This window comes from Neoarius graeffei, chromosome 8, assembly GCF_027579695.1.
Source record: "Neoarius graeffei isolate fNeoGra1 chromosome 8, fNeoGra1.pri, whole genome shotgun sequence".
Classification (NCBI taxonomy): Eukaryota; Metazoa; Chordata; class Actinopteri; order Siluriformes; family Ariidae; genus Neoarius; species Neoarius graeffei.
This window is the reverse complement of record NC_083576.1, coordinates 70,635,075-70,654,887: the sequence shown is the minus strand read 5'-3', so window position 1 is coordinate 70,654,887 and position 19,813 is coordinate 70,635,075. Positions and strand designations below refer to the sequence as shown.

General features: G+C 41.6%; 1 protein-coding gene across 3 annotated transcripts in view; it reads right to left on the bottom strand.

Moving 5' to 3' along the window:
* The window catches only part of cald1b (caldesmon 1b), an 88,948-nt gene that overhangs the window by 10,992 nt on the left and 58,143 nt on the right, over window positions 1-19,813 (bottom strand). For 2 of the 3 annotated variants that reach the window (XM_060928152.1, XM_060928154.1), the window contains 10 exons: window positions 17,566-17,607; window positions 17,329-17,399; window positions 16,831-17,089; window positions 16,475-16,612; window positions 14,682-14,725; window positions 11,243-11,318; window positions 11,009-11,149; window positions 10,459-10,911; window positions 1,379-1,447; window positions 180-213 (listed from right to left, as the gene is read on the bottom strand). In XM_060928152.1, coding sequence (XP_060784135.1) covers window positions 180-213; window positions 1,379-1,447; window positions 10,459-10,911; window positions 11,009-11,149; window positions 11,243-11,318; window positions 14,682-14,725; window positions 16,475-16,612; window positions 16,831-17,089; window positions 17,329-17,399; window positions 17,566-17,607 — 1,327 coding nt within the window. The remainder of the gene's footprint in view (window positions 1-179; window positions 214-1,378; window positions 1,448-10,458; window positions 10,912-11,008; window positions 11,150-11,242; window positions 11,319-14,681; window positions 14,726-16,474; window positions 16,613-16,830; window positions 17,090-17,328; window positions 17,400-17,565; window positions 17,608-19,813) is intronic. The other variant, XM_060928153.1, reaches the window with a different exon arrangement.

Genomic DNA, 19,813 nt, shown 5'->3' with positions numbered 1-19,813 from the left:
GGCATGTTGTGTAACTCAAATGGTGCTGACCCCCCAAAAATCCATTTTAATTCCAGCTTGTTATGCGACAAAACAGGACAAACACCAAGGGGGATGAATATTTTTGCAAGGCACTGTATGTGTAATATATATTATATTACATATTACACACACACCACAAAAATTTCATATTTACTTACCATTCATAAACGGTGATGTCTTAAGTCCAGACACCTTGAATTAATACAATACAAAAAAGTGTCATAATATACAAAGGGTGAGAGTGTAATGAGATGCTCATCATCACAGCATTGACGCAACACTTCTCTACATTACAATATATTAATGCACAATATTTTCACAACAGCAAGCATCATGACAGCGCTCCTCAAAGTACACGGTACACACTGAGCAGACATGCTTGTGTCAATTAAAGTATGTGTGTTCATGTCTCTGTATACATTCTGTAGCCTGATGACTGTAATTGACCTGTAATTTGCAGCCATCAATAAATGATATCTATAAAGATGGTTTTATGATGATTTATAAATCTTTGGCGACCTGGAAGAGCCAAATAAAACCGTAAAACATATACGTGTTGGGTTTTTATGATGAAAGAAGAAGCAGGAAGTCACAGCACTGCACAAAGCCACAATATGGTGATCGTATCATTACTTACTATTAACTAAGATACGAGACTATATAGGGCAGCACGGTGGTGTCGTGGTTAGCGCTGTCGCCTCACAGCAAGAAGGTCCGGGTTCGAGCCCCGTGGCCGGCGAGGGCCTTTCTGTGCGGAGTTTGCATGTTCTCCCCGTGTCCGCGTGGGTTTCCTCCGGGTGCTCCGGTTTCCCCCACAGTCCAAAGACATGCAGGTTAGGTTAACTGGTGACTCTAAATTGACCGTAGGTGTGAATGTGAGTGTGAATGGTTGTCTGTGTCTATGTGTCAGCCCTGTGATGACCTGGCGACTTGTCCAGGGTGTACCCCGCCTTTCGCCCGTAGTCAGCTGGGATAGGCTCCAGCTTGCCTGCGACCCTGTAGAACAGGATAAAGCGGCTAGAGATAATGAGATGAGATTTAAACACTAGAAAGCTATAAATATGTAAATATAATGCTGTAACTCTAGCTAGTAATGCTGACACTATTCTGTGTTCCACTGAACACTAAAACTGATAAAGTGAAATGATGCAGTGTTGTTTTCCATACTCCTACAGTAAATACTTACCGTACGGTATTAACCTTTCCTTCAGGCTTTGTGTCAGTGATTTTGCTAAGTGCATCAAATGGAATCAGTATTAAAAATAAAAGCAGACAGAAACCAAAAATGGGACCCCCATTTTTGTATATGACTGTGCGGCATGCAGTACAATGTACACATGTGCACAGCTGTGCTTACCTTGGAGGGGGTGGAGCCCTTGGTTTCCCACAGGCCGCGTGTTTTAGACACATCACTCGGCTTTGGTTCCTACAGAGAACACATAAGAATGTATTCTATCATCATCTGGTTTTAAGCACATCAGTAACACTTTACTGTCACATCCACAAAGACGCATATGTGTAGAATATATAAAGCTTTAATAATGCTGAATTAATACATGCAATTATTCTTTTTGCATCAGGAAATAATGAGTATACAATACCAGCCTTTGAGTCACAATCAGGGTTAATAATAGTTAATGAAAATTAAGATTAAAACTAGCAGTGAAAAATTTTTTTCATGAACAGAAATAAAAATTACAATTTTCAAAATGACAATTTTCAAAAAAAAAAGGAAAACTACATTAAAACAATGAACATCGCAACACAAACAACAAGAATGCTCCGAGAGCGCAATATCCCTCACTGGCAACTCTGTTATAACTCTGGTAAAATGCGACTGAATTGAATGAAATTGCAATATGCGTATTACCGACATATAACAAAGAATCCTGTCAAGTTTCGTGAAATTCCTCCAAAAATTGTGAGAGGAGTTGATTTCAGAAGGCGAGTACCCTTCCTGGGACGGATGGACGGACACCGCCACGACATATCATCATTAGTTCTAATGAGCTAAACTTGCGGTGCACAAGGCGCAGTCCATGGCGCGTACTGTGCGCTCCGAGCACCAACACGCATGGATGAGACAACGAGAGCAGTGCCATATGATGACAGTCACCAGAGATATGGAGCCTAGATGAGGCAGATGAAGATGCCACAATACCTGAACCAGATATTGAACCCTTTATGCCAGGTTATCCTTTTCTGATAATACAGCCAGAATTAAATAACCTGGTCAGGGACTTAGATTTGTCAAAAACTAAAGCAGAACTACTTGATTCAAGATTGCAAGAATGGGGTTTGCTATAACTAGATGAAAAATTTTCTACCTTTCAAAACCGTCGAGAACATTTGACAAACTTCTTTACGCAGATTGACAACCTTTGTTTCTGCAATAACACTGATGGATTGATTGTTCATGGCTTTTTTTTACAACCCCGATTCCAAAAAAGTTGGGACAAAGTACAAATTGTAAATAAAAACGGAATGCAATGATGTGGAAGTTTCAAAATTCCATATTTTATTCAGAATAGAACATAGATGACATATGAAATGTTTAAACTGAGAAAATGTATCATTTAAAGAGAAAAATTAGGTGATTTTACATTTCATGACAACACCACATCTCAAAAAAGTTGGGACAAGGCCATGTTTACCACTGTGAGACATCCCCTTTTCTCTTTACAACAGTCTGTAAACGTCTGGGGACTGAGGAGACAAGTTGCTCAAATTTAGGGATAGGAATGTTAACCCATTCTTGTCTAATGTAGGATTCTAGTTGCTCAACTGTCTTAGGTCTTTTTTGTCGTATCTTCCGTTTTATGATGCGCCAAATGTTTTCTATGGGTGAAAGATCTGGACTGCAGGCTGGCCAGTTCAGTACCCGGACCCTTCTTCTACGCAGCCATGATGCTGTAATTGATGCAGTATGTGGTTTGGCATTGTCATGCTGGAAAATGCAAGGTCTTCCCTGAAAGAGACGTCATCTGGATGGGAGCATATGTTGCTCTAGAACCTGGATATACCTTTCAGCATTGATGGTGTCTTTCCAGACGTGTAAGCTGCCCATGCCACACGCACTAATGCAACCCCATACCATCAGAGATGCAGGCTTCTGAACTGAGCGCTGATAACAACTTGGGTCGTCCTTCTCCTCTTTAGTCCGAATGACACGGCGTCCCTGATTTCCATAAAGAACTTCAAATTTTGATTCGTCTGACCACAGAACAGTTTTCCACTTTGCCACAGTCCATTTTAAATGAGCCTTGGCCCAGAGAAGACGTCTGCGCTTCTGGATCATGTTTAGATACGGCTTCTTCTTTGAACTATATAGTTTTAGCTGGCAACGGCGGATGGCACGGTGAATTGTGTTCACAGATAATGTTCTCTGGAAATATTCCTGAGCCCATTTTGTGATTTCCAATACAGAAGCATGCCTGTATGTGATGCAGTGCCGTCTAAGGGCCCGAAGATCACGGGCACCCAGTATGGTTTTCCGGCCTTGACCCTTACGCACAGAGATTCTTCCAGATTCTCTGAATCTTTTGATGATATTATGCACTGTAGATGATGATATGTTCAAACTCTTTGCAATTTTACACTGTCGAACTCCTTTCTGATATTGCTCCACTATTTGTCAGCGCAGAATTAGGGGGATTGGTGATCCTCTTCCCATCTTTACTTCTGAGAGCCGCTGCCACTCCAAGATGCTCTTTTTATACCCAGTCATGTTAATGACCTATTGCCAATTGACCTAATGAGTTGCAATTTGGTCCTCCAGCTGTTCCTTTTTTGTACCTTTAACTTTTCCAGCCTCTTATTGCCCCTGTCCCAACTTTTTTGAGATGTGTTGCTGTCATGAAATTTCAAATGAGCCAATATTTGGCATGAAATTTCAAAATGTCTCACATTCGACATTTGATGTGTTGTCTGTGCTCTACTGTGAATACAATATCAGTTTTTGAGATTTGTAAATTATTGCATTCCGTTTTTATTTACAGTTTGTACTTTGTCCCAACTTTTTTGGAACTGGGGTTGTATATATTTGTAAAAGTTAAGCCTGAAAGCTGTCCTGTTACGCAATGACAACGTCCACCCTTCAGTATTAGGGTATCAGGATTAGACTTAAGGGTTAGAAGAAAGAACCCTACAATAACATGGAACTGTTGTCAAAAACACATGGAACATGTGTTCCATGTGTTTACATCTTTGGTGAACTACAAGTATTGGCACTGCCACTAAGAATGCAGCTCAGATATATAAAGTACTTGATGGCTGCTCCATAAGCATTTCATTCTAGAGCACAAAAGTGTGCTGCATAAACCACTTATCAACCCAACAAAGATACTTCTGCCATCTCTTCATATAAAACTGGGATTGATGAAAAAGTTTTTGAAAGCAATTAAAAAAAAGGTGATAGATTGCATTATTTGAGACAGATGTTTCCAAGAATAAACAATGCCAAAATTAAAAGAAGGCATTTTTGTTGGTCCATGAATTTTAGAGGTCATCAATGACAAGGAGTTCAGAGATCTGCTCGTGGGGCCAGAGGAAAAAAAAAAAATCATGGACAGCATTTAAGGATTAATTTTCTTGGCAACTACAGAGCATCAAAGTACACCGAACTAACTGAGAACATGCTTAAAGCACACAAAACTATGACGTGCAACATCCATCCATTATTTATAACACTTATCCATCAGGGTTGTGGGGGAAGCTGGAGCCAATCCCAACTGACTTTGGGTAAGAGGCAGGGTACACCCTGGGCAGATCCCCAAGCTATTGCAGAGTTAAGACAGAGATGAACAAGCATTCTCACCTCACATTCACTCCTATGGACAATTTAGAGTAGCCAGTTGACCTCATGGTTTTGGACTGTGCAAGGAAACCAGAGTACCTGGAGGAAACCTACATAGGCACGAGGAGAAGATGGAAACTCCACACAAAAAGGCTCTAGTCAGCCACAAGGTTCGAACCCAGAACCACCTTCCTGTAAGGTGACAGTGCTAACCATGGCACTACTGTGTAGTACTACGTCACTGAAAATTCATTTTCTGCATTCACATTTGGACTTCTTCCCTGCTGATTTTGGTGCAGTTGATGGTGAACATGTGTCTGAAGATTCTCAGTCATCCAGGTCATAGTAAACTGTGGGTGGTAAAAGAGAGCAACTGGACTTGCTTGAAGATTCTTGAAGACGTTTCACCTCTCATCCGAAAGGCTTCTTCAGTTCTGTCTGACTGGTAGGGAGCATCAGGTATTTATCCTCTCATGGATGAAAAGCTCATCTAAGGTGTCATTGAGTCATCCTGTTGGTGTGGGTCACTGGGGGCTGGTTGTGAACGGCCTAATGACTCTCGAGGCCATTCACAACCAGCCCCCAGTGACCCACACCAAGGCAAGGCAAGGCAAGTTTATTTATATAGCACATTTCATACATAGTGGCAGTTCAATGTGCTTTACAGAAGTAAAAGCAAAACAGTAAACAATAGAGAATAAAATTACATAAGAAATATAATAAGAATTAAACAATAGTAGAAATAAAATAATAAAATGAAGTAGAAGTTCAAATAGGGGGAAAAGGAAAAAAAAACCCAGCAGAATAAAATAGAATAAAAGTTAAGTAAAATTTGAAACATGCAGAGACTGTAAAAGTACAGATTATAAAACATGTAAAGAAGACAATATTAATTATTTAACAGAAAGCATCTGAAAACAGCTTGGTCTTTAACCTAGATTTGAAGCTGCCAACAGCAGGAGCATTTTTAATGTCCTCTGGCAGTTGGTTCCATAGCTGCACTGCATAGTAGCTAAAAGCTGCTTCACCATACTTTGTTTTAACAACAGGTTCATCTCATCTCATCTCATTATCTCTAGCCGCTTTATCCTGTTCTACAGGGTCGCAGGCAAGCTGGAGCCTATCCCAGCTGACTACGGGTGAAAGGCGGGGTAGGGGAGAGCGGGGTAAGATGAGCCAGGGGGTAAGATGAGCCACCCCCTGTTTCTAAGAAACAGTAAACAAATGTGACCATGTGACCACATTCAAAGGGGGCCGGGACCATTTACTTACACTTGTGGAGAGGAGCACCACATGTCAAACTAGGTGAGGGACATATTTATAAAAATGTGTTTTTGTGCTTTCTAAGTCAATTCCATGTTTGTCCACAGTGAAGATGATTTAGAGAAGACAAAAGTAGAATAATATTTAGACACATTAGGGTTAAGTTAGTGGCTTTCTAAGCTATGATATGAATGCTAATAAAAATAATTTTGATTAGCCTAATCCCCTTTATTAGCATTTTTCTACAAAATGGTGGCCATGGGGTAAGATGAGCCATTAGATGTGGGGCAAGTTGAGCCACTGGCTCAACTTACCCCATTGGTGGCTGAGCTTACCCAATATGGATGACACTTAAGTTTTCACATTTACTGGTCATATATGACAACAACATTTATATATATATATATATATATATATATATATATATATATATATATATATATATATATATGACATCAGATGAGGAAGACCAGTTGTTAGATGTGGGGGATTATGTTGTGGCAAAATACACGGGGAAGAAGAAAGTGCATTTCTTCATTGGCCAGATAATCAAATTGGATGTCTTCGAAATAGAGGCAAGATTTGTCAAAAGAAGCCGGTCATGCCATGGCTCTGCAAGAAAGCCAACCTTTGTCTTCAAAGAGAAAGATGAGGCTGTCCTGTCAAGACAGGATATTGTGAAAAAATTGCCCCGCCCCTTTACTGTTGGGGGGACAGCACGGAGGGAGAGGCAAATGGTGTTCCCTTGCCATTTGAACGCTTGGAACATTGAATAATGATGAAATGATTGAATGATTGATGGAATGATTGCTGCATGTTTTAGCAATGTTTTAACCTACTGAAAGAAATAAGATTTTTTGGCACTGCTCTACTGTTTTAGTAATTTCTATAATATAGTATATCTCTCATTCCCTCTCTAACCATCCCTCTTTCTATCTATCTACGCATATCTCTCTCTCTATCCATCTATCTATCCCTCCCTATCCCATCTCGTTCTATCACCTCTCTCTTCATCTCCCCTTCTCTATGCAACGGCCCTATCCCCCACTTGATTGACTTGACTTGATTCATTGATTGCATTTCTAATAATAAAAGTTGTTTACTTTGTTAACCTAACATGTTTTGTGTTGGCTCAATTTACCCCACACAGTGGCTCATCTTACCCCGTGCATGGGGTAAGTTGAGCCACTTGACATTTTTTTTTCAAGAGGTAATATCACTCTAACCATAAGAGCTTATCAATTATGTTTTGCTCAGATAGTAACAGTACACTTTGAAATTTGGTATGGTGTGTAGACTGGAAGCAAAAATGGCTTTAACATGTAGTTATGATGAAAAATGTAAAAAGTGGCTCATCTTACCCCACTCTCCCCTACACCCTGGACAAGTCGCCAGGTCATCACAGGGCTGACACATAGACACAGACAACCATTCACACTCACATTCACACCTACGGTCAATTTAGAGTCGCCAGTTAACCTAACCTGCATGTCTTTGGACTGTGGGGGAAACCGGAGCACCCGGAGGAAACCCACGCGGACACGGGGAGAACATGCAAACTCCACACAGAAAGGCCCTCGCCGGCCACAGGGCTCGAACCCAGAACCTTCTTGCTGTGAGGCGACAGCGCTAACCACTACACCACCGTGCCGCCCCCACAACAGGTTTTAATAGTAAATTTTTATGTTGCGATCTGGTAGATCTGATTGGGTTAGGCCGCTGCAACATATCAGAGAGGTAATTGGGCCCTGTACCATTTAGAGATTTGTACACCAGCAGCAATGCTTTAAAGTCAATTCTGTAGCTTACTGGAAGCCAGTGAAGGGACCTTAGAATTGGAGTAATGTGCTCTGTTCTTTTTGTTCGTGTGAGAACCCTCGCCGCTGCATTTTGAACCAGCTGAAGTCGTTTGATGGTCTTTTTTGGCAGGCCTGTGAAAAAGCCACTGCAGTAATCAACCCTACTAGAGATGGAGGCATGTATCAGCTTTTCCAGATCATTTTTTGACACAAGTCCTCTTAGTTTGGAAATGTTTTTTAGGTGATAAAATGCCGTTTTAGTGATTGCTTTCATGTGACTGTCAAAGTTTAGCTCGCTGTCAATGAAAACACCAACAGGATGATTCAAGGACACCTTAGATTCATCTGAGCTTTTCATCCATGAGAGGATAAATACCTGATGCTCCCTACCAGTCAGACAGAACTGAAGAAGCCTTTCGGATGAGAGGTGAAACGTCTTCAAGAATCTTCAAGCAAGTCCAGTTGCTCTCTTTTACCACCCACGATGGTGAACATGGTGAAAGGTTTCACCAGGACATTTCGACCATGGAAAAGCAATATCAGGGTAATTGGAATCCATCAAAGCTGGCTGACTATTGCTGGACTCTGACACAAGAGGCATTATGCGATTAAATATAATGCCATTTAATGCAATTAAATTAAATAAATGTATTTCAGTATTACTTTAAATTCCTATGTGATACAGCAAATCTGAATTTGTGTTCAGCGTGACATTCTTCTTCTTCCAGCTGTTCCCATTAGGGCTTGCCACAGCAGATAATGTCCCTCCATCTCTTTTTCTGTAGCATCAACCGTCCTCATGTCCTCCTTCACCACATCCATACTGTAAATCTCATCTTTGGTCTATCATATTTCAATTTTTTTTCCAGGAATCAACATTTTTGTAAAAATTTGTTGTCCAGTGTTATCTGGGGACCTTATGGTAAAGTGTTACCAACATGTCATATGGTTTTTTTTTTGTCTTTTTTTTTTTTTACGTGACAGCAGCTTTACTTTCTCAGGACTGAGAGTTCCAGTGTAATACACGCATGAACCATTAGAGGGTCCTGCTGCATTATGCAGACCGACAGTAAAAAACTGAGCATGGGTTCACGTCAAGAGGACAACATATGTTTATAAGCCATATTGTCCTTATTGTGAAAAGCTATTTGGTTCAAACCACAGCAGATTAGCCTAAGCTAGTCCTGAGAGAGTTCCAAGTAGCCATTCATTTCGTGGAAACTTCAGATAAATGTAGAGTCTTGAGCCAAGCTGATTAATAACAGGGTTACTGAAAAGGAATTTTTCCCTGGAGGAGATCGGTTTTATATTTCATTATGTAGCATGTTTCATACAGGGAATTTAGAGCACATGTATCAGTTTAGACTGAATCTCTATCGAGACTGTCCTGCTGTGGACGTACAGTGTGTCCAGACTGTGTGTCATTGTGATCAATGCTTTTGTGCTACAGGCTACAGTTACTCCACTCTATAAGAGTCCTGTTCATTTCTCAGCTTCTCGTATTTGACAAATTGCAGCATAAGTGTCTCTTCAGTTCTGATCCCAAATCTGGTAAGGACGGCTTAAAATAAATAGGACCCAAGTGTGCCTTATAGCTAGGGAGGGAGACACTCTTGGAGAAATGTTGGATCCCTGCCACAGGACCATGGAGCTGGGAAACGCTCCAAATGCCTGACCTGTGACTGACTTTCACACACACTATCATCTGTCCTCATCGTACTGCATGTTGGGCCTGGACTCTTTTCAGGTATGAAGAGAAGAAAATAGTACATGCCCATATTAAAGATGTTTAAAATTATTATTTTATAATTGCTTCCGGGGCGGCACGGTGGTGTAGTGGTTAGCGCTGTCGCCTCACAGCAAGAGGGTCCGGGTTCGATCCCCGTGGTCGGCGAGGGCCTTTCTGTGCGGAGTTTGTATGTTCTCCCCGTGTCCGCGTGGGTTTCCTCCGGGTGCTCCGGTTTCCCCCACAGTCCAAAGACATGCAGGTTAGGTTAACTGGTGACTCTAAATTGACCGTAGGTGTGAATGGTTGTCTGTGTCTATGTGTCAGCCCTGTGATGACCTGGCGACTTGTCCAGGGTGTACCTTGCCTTTCGCCCGTAGTCAGCTGGGATAGGCTCCAGCTTGCCTGCGACCCTGTAGAAGGATAAAGCGGCTAGAGATAATGAGATGAGATGATGAGATAATTGCTTCCTTTTCTTAGAGGATGAGGTACGCATCATGTCCACCAGATGGTTCTACATAACCATGACTGTATCTCTTGATCGAGGAGTCTTTTTTTCCTATTTAGTCTCATTGTCACAAACGTATGTTTGTTCATCGAAAGGCACCATGCACACACATTCACACACACACACACACACACACACACACACACACACACACACACAGTCAATTTAGCATAGCCAATCCATACTGCCTTTTGGGCAGTGTGAGGAAGCCAGAGATGCTGAAGTAAACCCACACGAACACAAGGAGAACTTATAAAACTCACCACAGACTGGTACACCACAGTGATGGCCATAAGATTGAACAGTTTGGCCTAATAGTTTTTGGTTTTTTTTGGAAACTACTCACAGGTTTGCCTCCTGCAGGCTTTCCTAGTGCTGGGGTCTTCAACTCTGGGGTCTTTTTGTCAGTGGTCTTTGTATCCAGAGGCTTTTTCTCAGTCGTCTTCGTCTCAGTGGGTTTCAAGCTCTTCGGCTCAGGGGTCTTTGACTCAGTCTTCTTCATCTCTGCCACTTTCGTGTTCTTCGTTTCTGGTGTCTTCGTCTCATTCGTCTTTGTCTCAGCAGGTTTCACACTCTTCGTTTCAGGAGTCTTTGTTTCTGGTGGCTTGGTTTCAGGAGTCTTCGTCTCAGCAGGTTTCACGCTCTTCGTTTCGGGGGTCTTGGTTTCTGGCGGCTTGGTTTCAGAAGTCTTCGTCTCAGCAGGTTTCACGCTCTTTGCTTCAGGAGTCTTCGGTTCTGGAGTCTTGGTTTTCCAGCTGCTGATGCGACCTGCCACTCCTGTGTTCAATCCGGCTGTTTCCTGTGGAGACAGGTTGTGCTGCTTGTTATTTACACTGACAGATCAGCAGACATCTGGCTTTAGAAGTGCAGTATCTTGTGCACACTGTGTCATGTACCTTGCTGACGGTGGCAGGACTGGCAGGTCCTGGAGGAGCAGGGTTCTGCACATTACCTTTCTCCCACATGCTCTTGATGCTGCGCATTCCCTCTGCCACAGGAAGGTCTTTAACAGACTTGGGTGACTTCACATCCTTAGTCTGGACAATTAACAAATTATATACAAGAATTATATTCAAAAAGAGTCTACAAAGAGTCAGTCATATAAACATTGACTGAGTTTTCACTGGTACCTGAACAGCTGAGGTGAACTGCTCCAGCCTGTTACCTATCTTACATACCATTGGAGTATGTGGTGCCTTTACCGTCCTAAATGTTTAAAAAACAAAATATCAGATGTTAGATATCATTGTCACTAGGGTCTATTCATCAGAGGTGGACAAAGTAACCAACTTCATTACTTAAGTCAAAGTACAAATACCGCTGGGCAAATGTTATTCTGATACAAGTGAAAGTTGTCCAGTCAAATTTTTACTTAAGTTAAAGTACTGAAGTACTTGCTTTTAAAAATACTTAAGTATTAAAAGTACATTTTCTGTCAACACATTGTTGTATTATTGCCACAACGCTTACAAAACCTAATGCCGTTACCAAAGACAGAAATGTGAATTCACAAAATGAACGCATGCTGTGCCATCATGGTGGTTTAACCTTAAAGTGCATATTACGGGTAAATTCAGGAGCGAGATCAATGTAATTCTCCTATTTTATATTAAACTTTGGTCAAATATCTGTGACATTTTGCGCAATATTTTTACCTTGCGCAATACCAGAAAAATTCAGTTGAAATCAAGCTATTTGAGGCGAATTGGTCCGCCTCTGAAAAAACTTGGCATTTGGATTTCCCGGCAAACATTGATTTTCGTGATGTCACGTGCGGGACGCCTCCCTCTGAATCCTACGTCAGCGTTGGTTTGTTTATGAGAAAACGACCTGGTGGTTTTCTGAAAATTTCTTCAACGTTATCACGTAATTATTAAAATGGTTAACAGATGTATTGTAGAAGGGTGTAGCAACATTACATTCTTCATCCAAAGGTGAAGTAACATTGCGCTCAGGTGACAATTCCATATTTCAATGCAAAATTGCTAGCTGCTAAACTTGGTCTACACAGACTGTGCACTGAAACCGTGCAAGCTAGAGCCCTGCACTCCCGCGGGAGTCCCACGGGACCTGATGCAAAGCAGTGTGGCGCGGGACAAATTTTGAAAGCTCGTTGCGGGTGCGGGCGGGAGGGGGAGTGCACAATGCGGGCGTGGGCGGGAGAGGTGATAAGCTGCAGTCCCACTAACTAAAAACGTGTTTAAAATAAAATTTATAAATTATTAATTTATGTCTATCATATATAATTTGTGCTGGATATTTTATTTGGCATTAATAAAAACATTTTAAGATGCCTAAATTTGCGGATGTGGTTGTGGCAGCGGGGGCGTGGCCAAGCAGCAGTCTGTGAATGGAGGGCGGGGTCGGGGAAGGTAAGTGGCTAGGTCATTACACCTGATGTCAATTTGTGTGTGTGTGTGCGTGTGTGTGTGTTTGTTGCAGGGATGGAGTATAAAGGGAGGGGGAGAGGAGAGAAGAGGGATTCGCTCCCCGACCACAACACGTGTGTGTGTGTGTGTGTGTGTGTGTTTGTTGCAGGGATGGAGTATAAAGGGAGGGGGAGAGGAGAGAAGAGGGATTCGCTCCCCGACCACAACACGTGTGTGTGTGTGTGTGTGTGTGTGAGTGAGTGAATGAAAGAAAGCTGAAAAGCTCAATAAAGTGAGTGGTGTGCGTCCCTGGTTTCAGCACCACTGTAGTAATTCCCAATGTGGGTGGAGCACAGAAGCACGGCAGGCGAGAGTTCGTGTTCACACCCACTCACTTTATTGAGCTTTTCAGCTTTCTTTCTTTCACTCGTTCACTCACTCACTCACACACACACACACGTGTTGTGGTCGGGGAGAGAATCCCTCTTCTCTCCTCTCCCCCTCCCTTTATACTCCATCCCTGCAACAAACAAACACACACACACACACACACACACAAATTGACATCAGGTGTAATGACCTAGCCACTTACCTTCCCCGACCCCGCCCTCTATTCACAGACTGCTGCTTGGCCACGCCCCCGCTGCCACAGTGGTCTAATCTCGCGTACGTTTCCGATTCCTTTCCGCTTTTCCGTGTTTGAGATCTCCGATCATGGCAGAAGAGCAGAGCTCCTCTAGTGAAGCTCACAATGGGTATCTCTGTAAAGCCTCAGCTGCGCATGCCGCGTGGCAACGCACACCCTTGCTCCGTGCGCTAGGTGAAGGATCGGTCAGTGGAGAGCTCAGCTAAGCTCAGCATGTTTAATTCCCCAAGCCAATGACAAGAACTTTCGTGAGAAATAACGCGAACGTCTGCATCATGCGGGATTTGCGGGCGGGAGCGGGACAAAATATGGCAGGTGCGGGCGGGAGCGGGACTGAAAATCATAATTCTTTGCGGGAGCGGGACTGCACAATGTGGGAGCGGGACTGAAAATTCTGTCCCGCGCAGACCTCTCGCAGCCTGCCGGCAGATCCACACATGACGTCACAAATCTGGCTCCAGACTCCCTTGGGATTTTTCCAGACTCGTTTTGTTATTTTTTTTTCTGCTGTAGACAGATGGCCTTGTGCAAAATTACCCTTCTGGATGAGTGTGTAAAGGGACATACTTTCATATTAAAAAAACAAACAAATTTGATCCAGGATATGCACTTTAAGCTAGCTAGTCAGTGAAACTCCACCTGACATGCACCAATCATATTGGGTAGCTAACGCTACTAGAAAAGAAAGATTTCTGCATTCTGTTTATTTGGCAAGATTATGCTGAAGTATATTTCTGAAAGGACTTCAGATAAGTTAATGTTATTCATGTTAACATAACTCCATTTTTACATGCTAACAGTGTCCAAGTTAACTAACTATGTGTAAACGTTAGCCGTGGACAAGGCGATGGCAACTTGGCGAGCAAATCCACAGAAAGTCATTTGACTAATCAGACTGCATAGCTATTGCAACGTCATCGCTAGCTCTAAAAGCACAGACAACTTCGTTGCAAGCTTTCTCTTGGAATAAAACGTTTATAGACCTCAATATGCTTCCGCAGGTTGGACGGCAAGTTTTTATAGGCTGTGACGTGGTTCGTTTTCAGCGAAAATTTAAAACAAAATGAATCCTTAATCCCTTCAGAAAACTGAAACATGGGTTCTAGGTATGGCCCTGGGTGCGTGTGCATTCCCCAGAAGAACCGCCTCCTTCCATTCTGCCATCAACTGATTGTGTTAAATAACGCTGCTGAGAAATCACTGAACTTGACAATATGGACGTGACGTGACCCTAGTGATTACTGACAGGCTGTCTCAGTGTCACCTGCGAAAAAACCATCACGCTTTAGAAAAGAAAAGAAGCATCCACTTTCAAAGCTGCTTCATAGTAACGAGGACCTTGACAGAAATGTAGAGGAGTAAAAAGTACAATATTTGTCTTTCAAATGTAGTGAAGTTAAAGTCATAAGTTTCCAAAAAAAAAATACTCAAGTAAAGTACAGATACTCAAAAAGTGTACTTAAGTACAGTACTCAAGTAAATGTACTTCGTTACTGTCCACCTTTGCTATTCATCTATTAAAACAAATTATAATGTTAAAATAATGTAACTTACGTTTTCTGGGCTGACTTGCTCAGAAATTCAGCTTTCTCACCAATCTGTACAAACCCGTGAGAAATACAAGGGTGAATTTTTCATTTTGCATAGCTACTAAAGTTTTTATCTTGGTATTAAACTGGACCTTGTTCATTTATTTATTTTAGTGTCAATGGTGTTCTTTGTCAACATCCAAACTAATGTCCTGAATCTGCACGTCACCAAGTTTTATACCTAATAAACAGTAAATAAATACTCAGAAAGGCGTATTACATTGAAAAGCACTGGTGAATTCTTGATTCTGGCTGTTCAGATTGTATTGATTAATTTTTTATTACAGCACCTCTGCTAGCTAGACAATACTGCTAGCTGTAACGCAAATCACAGGTTTAAATTCATACATTTGTTTTAAGATATCATTTCCATTATCCAGCTAATACACAGAGACTCATAAGGCCAACGTTTCATATAATCTGTCTAATAATAAATGTGTTATTTAACAAAGAAAAACGTACGATCTTTGATATGCTGAAGTTTTCTGTCAGAAGGTGTTTTATGGAAGGAGTCTTCAGGGTAATAGTAACAGTCAGTTTGCCACTATGGGAGAGTCTTCATAACTTTATGATTTTCAATTTCACAGAAACATGACAATATTTTTGTTTTTTTATTTTCAAGAGAGAGAACAAAAGAAAGCCTGGTGATGGCATGACTGTTTACAGCTGCTATAACGTATCAGTAATAACAAGAGCTAACTTAAAAGAACTATAAACGGTTATGATATGTTCAAGTTGTTATTGTTGACAATCTGCTGTAGTACAAGAGGAATAAAATACTTAAATAATATTGGCTGGCTTTGAGTGGTATATTAGATGTATCCCATTCAGCTAGCATGATACTGAACAAGTTGAAGACGAGTTCAATATCATGCTAGCTGAATGGAATATATGTGACGAGTCATGGAATCCACGGACACATGTCGGCTGAAACAAATCCAAGAAAATCGCAAAAGAAGCATTAATTAATTAATTAATTAATTAATTAATTAATTAATTAATGCTTCTTTTGCGATTTTCTCGGATTCGTTTCGGCCGACATGTGTCCGTGGATTCCATGACTCGTCACATATCTGATAGATCATGAAAAAAAAGCCAGCCAATATTATTATTATTATTATAATACATACATACTCTTCATATCAGCATACTCGAAGGCCAGCGCTAGCTTACCCACGACTCGGTGCTGTTAGCGCGGCAGTCCAGTTACCTTCCAGCCGGTGTAGCATTGAGCAATAGTGTTAGTGAAGGCCAACACTAGCGCAGTCAAGCCAGTGCTACCGAGAGCTACTAGCACAGGCTAACAACCAAGAAACTAAGATTTCTGTCTCCAGACTCTTCTTCCACGCACACTTTCCACAGTATTTTTCACTCAGACTTAAGTATTCATTTCCTTGTGTAATTTACTTAGTTACTTTTAAAATCAACATCAACAACTACACACAACAGAGCTATCTGGCAGCCAAAATCTTCCTTTTTTAATGAAGCAAACCTGGCGGCCATGTTTGTTTACAAATTGTCACAGTCGCTCACTAGTGTGGAAGTTTTACATCTCTGACGTGTGATGTCATGTTGTCTTGACAACATGCAATATTGGAACAATATTGCACGCTCATTCTCCATTGGGTTGAGTGGCGTAATACATGGAGGATAAGCGATATGCTAACAATATTGCATGCTATCAAACCAAAGCACACACCCTAGCGTTTTAATTCTTGTATAAATAACTATTACTACTTTGAGAAAATATCATCCCACCTTTGCTGAGGCTCCTTTTGGAGACAGACATTTGAATGGCACCTTGCCTTCTTCAGCAGATTCCTCTTTCTGCTTTTTCTTCTCAGCTGCCTCGGCTCTCCTGCGCTCGATCTCTTCCTTCAGCTTCTGCCTTTCTTGCTGCAACAAAAAAAAAAAAAAGAGAAAACTGTAAATTCTAAGCATTGATGTTTAGTCTTAGATTTCATTTAACTATGAAATTAGTTCACTATCAGTGTGTTACACTGATGTATTTCAGCCACATCAAAGCTTAACAAGGTCTTGATCACAATGCTAGGCATGGCACACTGACATTCCTCTTTACAGTTTTTTTTAAACGGTATGACTACAGCGTATACCTCCTCCTTGGCCTTCTTTTCTGCCTGCTCCTGTTTTTTCTGCTTCTCCTCTTCCTCCAGGATCTTCCTCCTCTCCTCTCTTTTCTTCTTCAGTTCCTCAAGCTCAGCCTCAGCCGTCTGCTGTTTCTGCTTCATCTTCTCAATCTCTTCACTCTCCGTCTCGTTCCTCCGACGCTTCAATTCCACCAACTTCTTCTCAGCCTCCTGCTTCGCCACAGGGTCCAGCTTCTCTACCTCAGGAGAGCGAAGCCCCACACGACTACACGTGCATTTACGTGTGCGCACACACACACACACACACACACACACACACACACACACACACACACACACACACAAAACAATTCAAGCAATATTTTGAATAGCACATCAGGTTACCAGTCAAATCAGGTGCTCAATGTTGTTTTCATAGCTTCTTATATTCTGCAACAACTAAACTATGACAATCTCAATTTTTTTTAAATTCAGAACAGAACACCACTAATCAATTACTCATACCCGAACGGCTTCTCTGGTTTCTTGAATTTAGAGGTATCCTCTTCATTCTGCTGCTTCGCTAATTCGTTCTGCTTAAATTATATGTTACAGTAAAACACACAGAGGAAAAAACAACTACTGTTCATGTTTAAGAACCTTCAAATAATAATAATAATAATAATAATAATAATAATAAATAACTTCACATCATGATAATTATTTGAAAATGGTATTCTATGATCCAAACCAGACACTTACTTTGTCACGTAAAAAGAATGGTTTAGGCTTTTCCTCCACAACCTGCAAGTTTAAAAAAAATAAAATAAAATAAAATAAAGAGCACAGATTTGGATGTGAAACAGTTTTTTTTCTTCATTAAAAACATGCAATACAAGCGAATATACTGCGTCCAGTCAGGACTTGGCAATACAATGCTGTGGTCTAATATTCTAAGACTAAACTTTAGATTATTTAACTGATCATTACTTCATTAAAAGAGACCTGCTTAATTATTGCCATTCCTCAGTAGGATTAGCAAAGGTGATAAAAGCATGCTTTAGATAAATAAGCACCATGACTGCAATATCTCTGGTGCTTATTTTCATTGCAGACAGCACAGAGAGTGAGTGTGCGCGCGCACGCGCGTGTGCACCTTTTTATGACCCAAAATCCTGCTGTACATTAGTCACACACAGCAAGCAAACACCATAGTAGCACTTTAAGCCATTCATAAAGGAAAAATTCACCCTGAACGATTCGCATATCAAGATTTATAATTAAACGTTCTGACTGCAAAGTTGAATTCTGGGCAAAATGTTGTATTTCTATTGCTGTTGGAGTTTCAAGATGTTTCGCTGCTGTATGCACTGTGTATCCTATATGTAAATGTTTTGCCGAGATAAAATGTGTCCCGGGCGGCACGGTGGTGTAGTGGTTAGCGCTGTCGCCTCACAGCAAGAAGGTCCTGGGTTCGAGCCCCGTGGCCGGCGAGGGCCTTTCTGTGTGGAGTTTGCATGTTCTCCCCGTGTCCGCGTGGGTTTCCTCCGGGTGCTCCGGTTTCCCCCACAGTCCAAAGACATGCAGGTTAGGTTAACTGGTGACTCTAAATTGACCGTAGGTGTGAATGTGAGTGTGAATGGTTGTCTGTGTCTATGTGTCAGTCCTGTGATGACCTGGCGACTTGTCCAGGGTGTACCCCGCCTTTCGCCCGTAGTCAGCTGGGATAGGCTCCAGCTTGCCTGTGACCCTGTAGAAGGATAAAGCGGCTAGAGATAATGAGATGAGATGAAAATGTGTCCCGCATTTTATGTTTCCGGAGACTGCCGAAGCAAGTGAGTAACAATATCACATGACCACCATGGAGCGTGTTTGACCTACTTTTAACCAAAACAAGTCAGAATGAGCAAATATGGCGGACTCTGCTCTCCCGCCAACTAAAAGCCAGTGGAAAAGAAAAGGAAAGCCTGCCTAGTGAGTGCAACTGCAAGACAGAGCAAGGTTAGATGACATGTCATTTTTCTGGACAGATAACTAAATAATTCTAGCTAGCACTCAGCTATCTTAGCATTAGAATGCATGGGCTCGACTCCATGGTAGCGAGTATGGAGTTATATTGTACACCTTGTGTTTTGATCTTGCGGAGAAAGAAACGATAACACAAAAGCAGTAACAGAGAAAAGATATATACGTCTTTTGTTTCATGGATCTATTCGTGAGCGTCAACCACAAATTACATCCCTACGACTCAAAAAACTCTGAGGTCGATGCAGAGTCTTGATGACGTTTTCCGCATGTCACCATCTTGGTGTGACTCCATTCCATAGTTATGCTAATTAGTTCAAGCTCCTCACATTCGGCTGTTTCTGTAGGGCCATACTGGTTACCCCAAGAGGGAGGAAAACAGTCCCAAAATGGAGAAAAGCGACCCTCAGCACGTTGAAATGATCACATCTCGTCCACGTGATATTGTTCTTGCGAGACATAGGAAAATGCCATGCGCACACACACAAAAAAAAAAAAAATTCAGATGACTTTGCAATCAGCGCCTTTAACATGTCATCTTCAATTGTACAAAAGATTTATTTTACGATGAAATTCTGAGTAGACTTTTTCCGTTTCAATTTATTTCATCAACATTAATCTATTTTGACTTTGGTTAACAGTTTCTTACGTTACTGAGAATGACATTCCCACTGATAGTGGCACCAATAGGATTTAACCCTTACGTAGAGGTCTGCGTGGGACAGAATTTTCAGTCCCGCTCCCGCCCGCTCCCGCATTGTGCAGTCCCGCTCCCACAAAGAATTATGATTTTCAGTCCCGCTCCCACCCGCAAATCCCGCATGATGCAGACGTTTGCGTTATTTCTCACGAAAGTTCCTGTCATTGGCTTGGGGAATTAAACATGCTGAGCTTAGCTGCGCTCTCCACTGACCGATCCTTCATTTATTGTAAGTTTATTGTTTAGAGTCTGACATTCTGCTGACACATTCCAAGTTGAGCGCTG